The sequence below is a fragment of the Lactuca saligna genome, chromosome 1 (assembly GCF_052625555.1).
Source record: "Lactuca saligna cultivar CGN05327 chromosome 1, ASM5262555v1, whole genome shotgun sequence".
NCBI lineage: Eukaryota > Viridiplantae > Streptophyta > Magnoliopsida > Asterales > Asteraceae > Lactuca > Lactuca saligna.
In genome coordinates, this window is record NC_136417.1 from 96,982,296 (window position 1) to 96,988,521 (window position 6,226).

A 6,226-nucleotide genomic window follows, 5' to 3' on the forward strand; every position below is an offset into this window, starting at 1 on the left:
TTGGGTGCTTAGGTGATGTGTTTTGAACGTCATAACTTTTTCATATTATCTGGGATTTTAACGATCTTTATATCTATGTGTTTGTATTTTAGTCTACTACAACTTTCATCAGATATTGTATGAAGAAGTTACGACGTTTGGAATAAAAAACCTAAGCCAAACCACAAGACCTATGCAACTAAGCAGTCGAGGTCGCGATGGACATAAGCATCAACAGCCCCAAACACCTCATCAATTAGGGATAGACACAGGATTTGGTAGTAGGTGTTGCCAGTAAGTAGAAAAAAGAAAAAAAAATCGAAAAATGTACACTGCGTACAGAAAAAACAGGGGTTGTCGGTGCCACTGCGGGCACCCAAAGAGAACCGTCCCTGTCATCAATGATCGTCTCATGTTAGATGTCGTGAGACAAACCCTAAGTAAATTATTCATAAGTACTGAATTGATACAAAAACAAAAAAATAACTTATTTTGAAACAAAAAAAAATATTAAAGACTAAATGTGTACAAAAATATTAAGGACTAAATGAGTATAAAATGAGAAATATATTACCCTGATAAGTTATTTTTTCCGACTAACCTGTAGTAACCGGTCATAAGGACTGGATGTGTACAGTTTAACAAGTTGAAATGGTAAATATGGACGAAAAAAAAACTCAATGGCCAAATGTATACAAATCGAAAAATATATTACCCTTTTAATCATTATCCATTTATCTTACATAGATTATTAATATACTCATAATAACATAAACATTCTTATTTAATTTGAACCTATTCTTACCTTTGTATAATTTCACATGCATCAATCGTGTCAAATACATACATTACACCAACATCAAAAAAGCATGAATTTGAATATAAACTTAAGACCTCTCGAAGACATGTATAACCACAACACACCCACCTTCACAACTAGTTATGTCATGTACGAAACATGGTGGTAAATGGTGATCATCTTCACCGGTATAGTTACTTTTCTTACTCCCAAAACCACCCTACAACCTCCCTACAAATCAATTTCCAATTCCCCACCCCATCAATTTCATGTCAGCACCACCCGTTGACCACTACCCACCACCACAATCCTCCGCCATTCCAAGACCCATAAACAAAAACTGGTGGCTGAGAATGGCGACGCACATCCTCTGCGTCCTCTTTGGCCAAACCGCCGCCACCTTACTCGGCCGCCTGTACTACAACAAAGGCGGCAAAAGCGTTTGGCTGACGTCACTAGTGGAAACCGTTGGCTTCCCTGTTTTAATCCCCTTCTATCTCCACTTCAAACCATTAACATATCATCAATCCACACAAACTAATCGAAGAAACCCACCTTCCATTTTAATCGTTTCAGCAATTTATATCTCTCTCGGAGCATTACAATCGCTAACAAGTATATTATACTCAGTCGGATTATTCTACCTTCCATTATCGACATTCTCCCTCATCAGCACAACCCAGCTTGCTTTCAATGCGTTCTTCGCATTCTTCCTAAACGCGCAGAAATTAACACCATTAATCGTGAATTCGTTAGTTCTTTTAACAATCTCCACTGTTTTACTCGTTCTCCAAAGCGATTCGGAAGAAACCCAAGTCGGGATTTCCCGGAAACGGTATTTAACTTTGGGATTCGTGTGCACAGTCGCTGCATCTGCTTTATATTCATTAGGTCTTTCATTAACGCAACTATCGTTTCAGAAAGTGTTAAAGGGGGAAACTTTCACCATGGTATTGAATATGATAATCTACCAGTCGTTAGTGGCGTCGATTGTAACGCTTTTGGCACTTTTCATCAGTGGTGAATGGAACGATTTGCAGGGGGAGATGGTGAATTTTGAATTGGGGAAGATGGCGTACCTGGTTATCATGGTTTGTATAGCGGTGGCGTGGCAGATTGCGACGATCGGTGGAGTTGGGTTGATCTTTGAGGTGTCGTCGCTTTTCTCGAATGTAATCAGTACCTTGGCTTTGCCGATTATTCCGATCTTAGCGGTAGTTATATTTAGGGAAAAGATGAATGGGATGAAGGTGATTGCTACTGTGTTGGCGATTTGGGGATTTGCTTCGTATGTTTATCAGCATTATCTTGACGAATCTCGGCCGGAAAACGGTGGTGAAGTCGCCGATGAGGCTTCTGAAACGTGAAAACGTATATCCATCAGAATTCAGAAGTAACTCCGATGAGAACATTTATCAGAATGGACTTCAAGTATCATGAAAATACCAGTATACCCTTCGATGGGGACAGCTTTTTTGGTGTATAAAAACACAAATACACAATTCAAAATGCAACATGAAACAGTCGATTGCATTTTTACATTGGTTGTCAATGTAACCAATAATAGGAAAACGAAGCTTCCATTGGAAGTGTTGTCTGCCGGCTTTTATGATAATAAGGCTGTGTATTTTATATGAGAAATTTCATGAAATAACGGGTGTTTTCACCTTTTAGTTATATAATTCGAAATTTGTAAAATGATCATAAGATCCGCAAAGGGTGTTCTATGGATCCATTTAATCTTTTGATGATCTTAGCACACCTCTTTGGAAATGAGGTGGGAGCACTAAAAGATAAAATTTTTCGGGGTTTTTAAGGTTCCACAGAGGCGTTTCTGCGGATCCTATGTTGGCTCTACGAATCACTTAATTGCTCTGAGGAATTGATAGTTGTAGTCGTTTCTGAGGAATTGGTAGGATCCTATGTACTCCTTTGCGGAAATAGTTATTTCTCTGCAGAAGTGGTAGATGTAGTCGTTTTAAGCGATAATCAACAATTATATATGTTTTTTTCAAGTTATTATCGTTTTTTTATGACATTTACTCACCATAAACAAATTCTTTTCATTTTTATGAATGCTTTAAATCAGTAGAAGTCGTTTTTCCGTTGTCTTTGTGGAAAGTGTTTTGTAAAAATGAGTTTTATTATTCTGTGTACGGGAGGGTTGTGACAGTCAATTGATGGAAATGAGGTTTACGTTAGAAATAATGTGAAAAATTATGGTTTAAATCTTCCTCTTAACTTTGACCACAAGTGTTATTACAAATGGTTAGAAATAAGGTTGATGTGTTTAATAGTTATATATGTTTGTCTTTTAAACACTCGAAGTATGGGTATGTCATGGAGCTTGTAGATGAATAAGTTGTAGTTCACCTGAGACATGTAATGTCTGAAACAAAGCAAAAAGTGCATTTATATTTATCGGTGGTAGGTGAGGAAGTTGAAGAACAACCAGTGGTGAAAAGCCAGGTTATTAGAACAAAAAGTAGTAAAGGTCATGGAGATAGAAAATCTGGTGGAAACTGGTCCACGGGACGAGGAAATGACGTGGGAGTGGGTTATGAAAAGAAAGCTTCAGTTGTTGATAAGTTTGTATTAGATAATGATAACTTTGTATCAGATAATGATAATTAACCAAATTTGCGCATGTCACAATTAGAACAACAAAATTTATTTGAGTTTGGAGAATTACCTGTATTTGATGATCAGTTATATGATGAAAAATCAAATGAAGGCTGGTCGGAAGATGAGTACACGCAACGAAAAATTGCTTTTTATCCCTGATATTGTATTCCACATATTCCTGATACTGTATTCCACATATTCCTGATTGTCTAGAACCTATTCTTGAACATGGACTATTTCACAGTTTAGGTCCGAATGATAAAATATTTATGAATCAAACCTATAACACCAAAAAAGGCCTAATAGCTTCTATTAAATTCAAAGCGGTTAAAGAAAAGTTTCAGATTAAGATTCAAAAATCAAGCAAGTGTTAGAATTGGGGTATAGAAAACTTGGAAATTCTAAGAATTGTGGTTTTCACTTTCAGATTAAAGTATTTGGGTGGTACTCCCAATCTTTAATCGGATAAGACTCAGAATTAAGAGAAAACAGCAGAGAGAATGTTTTGATGTTATGAAGAAGAAGTGTACCAACCACAGATTCAGATATGATCATATAACAGAAAAAACTTCCTGTCTTAAAACTGCCACATGACAATTTAATGTCCTAAAAGTGTCCACAAACGGTCATAAACAACCTTAAATCCGGGTCTAGAATATGGATCACAAAACTGGGTACATTTATCAAAAATCTGGATTTCTGATGCAATTTTAATATAGTAACATAACATATATAAAAAAATTTCTGATGCAGCTCGATCCCAGCCAGGGGCTCTGCCCCTTGGACCGCGCTAGGGGCTACCGCCCCTTGGACCCTGCTCCCAAGGGCGCTACCCCCGGACCCCCGTCGGTTTAGGGGCTTCGCCCCTAAATAGCAGTATACTTTCAACAAAGACAAAATTAAACAAATGTGCACTCCACACCATACCGATTTGTTCAATAATTGTCAAAGTGACATTGATCAACAAATTAACCCCATTACACTTAAATAACATTAGTGATATAAAATCACCAACAACAAGTATCGGTACAAGGTTGTTTGTTTGCAGGAAAACTGTCATTGGCGTTTATATGCAGTTGTCATTAAAGGAACTAAAATGTTTGAAATTAAGACTTTTAATGAGAAGCACACATATTCTTCATTACTTATACACCCAAATCATAGTCAAGTAACTAGTGAAACTGTGGGAACCATAATACATGACATTATGGGTCAAGGTAGTTTGAGAGTTTGGAGGCCTAAAGATATTATTAAAGATATGACTACGTTGCTGGCAATTAATTTGAATTATTCACAAGTGTGACATGCTAGTGAATTTGCTATGGGATTGATGAAGGGGACCCCCGAAGAAAGTTTCTCCAAACTTCCAGTTTATTTTCACAACTTGAAGAAACATAATCATGGGACTGTGTGTGTACATACAAACTGATTTGGAAGATCGCTTCGAGTATTGTTTTTTCGCTATTGGCTGCGCGGTAAATAAATAAATTAAAATTTAAACTTTTTAAATATATAGTGTTTATAAACAAAATAAATTGTTAATATATTCATGCTTTTTACAAAATTGTTGCAGATACGTGCTTTCAGAGGGTTTTTAGAAAAGTTATTATTATGGATGGTGCTCATTTGAAGTGAAAGTACAAAGGCACCAAATTGCATGCAGTAGCCATGGATAGCAATAATAAGATATTGCTTATTGGGTATGGAATTTTCCCAAAAGAGACTACATATTCTTGGACATGGTTTCTTGAAAAACTACATGAATGCATTGGGGATTTGGAAGGTCTGACATCAGTAACAAATAGGGTTACATCAATTGTTGTCAGTATTCAAAATGTTTTCCAAATTCTCAACATGGTTTGTGTGGTTTTCATCTTATAGGAAACATAGTGCACACCTTTGGAAAAAATAAAAAAAACAACAATTTTTTTTGGAAGCTTGTTAGAGCTTACAAGACCACTAAGTTTGAACAGTATTAGGGGAGACTTTGTACAATTGTACTCTTAGACCAGATGTAGTGGCATACCTTAGTCAAATTCCATGTGATAAATGGACTAGATCGCTTTGCCCTACCATGAGGTACGGTTATTTGATCTCAAACAGTGCAGAGTCCATTAATGCTGTATTAAAACATGCAAGAAAGTTGCCTATATTACCACTTCTTGAGTTCTTCCGCGCGCTCATGTAGAAATGGTTTTACGAACGTCGAGTGGCCGCAAGCATGACTAAAATTTTGTCAATTTATACGATAAATATCATATATAATGATATATCATTGTTTTAACAGAAAAAAGTACAACAATACTTACGAAGTGGGTAGAAGCTATGGTTAAAAAAAAATAAAGACATGATAACAAGATAGTCGGTATCAGGTGTTGACAATGCCACATATCAAGTCCATGAGTTCAAAAGTGGTAGCATAGTTGATTTGAGGCAAAAGACTTGTTCTTGCAATTATTGGCAACTAACTCGTTGCCTTGTGGTCATGTGATAATGGTTTTAACGCACTTGAAAATGAAAATTGTGGGCATATGACTATAGATGCTTATCAATTTGAAATGTATCGAAGAACGTACGAGGAGGCCGTTTAACCCCTACCAGAACATGGTGATTCAGAGGGTTCCTAATGACCTTATGGTTGTTAACCCTTCAGTAATGGAAATACATCAAGCGGGTAGACTGAAAAACACCAACTGTATCCCTTCACAAGGTGAGGAACCAAAAATAAAAAGATGTAGTAGAGGCCATAGTACAACACATAATGCGAGGACGTGTAAGGAAATTATGCCAAAGAAGCAAAATAAGTAGAAAATGTAGTGGGGC

The 6,226-nt window shown here is 36.6% G+C and overlaps 1 protein-coding gene across 1 annotated transcript; it reads left to right on the forward strand.

The window, feature by feature from the left end:
* Window positions 1-838: 838 nt before the first annotated feature.
* On the forward strand, window positions 839-2,764 carry LOC145041893 (putative purine permease 6). The gene has a single exon (XM_078990116.1). It carries the CDS (start codon window positions 1,048-1,050, stop codon window positions 2,143-2,145), a length of 1,098 nt encoding a protein of 365 aa, XP_078846242.1. The 5' UTR covers window positions 839-1,047; the 3' UTR covers window positions 2,146-2,764.
* The last annotated feature ends 3,462 nt before the right edge of the window (window positions 2,765-6,226 follow it).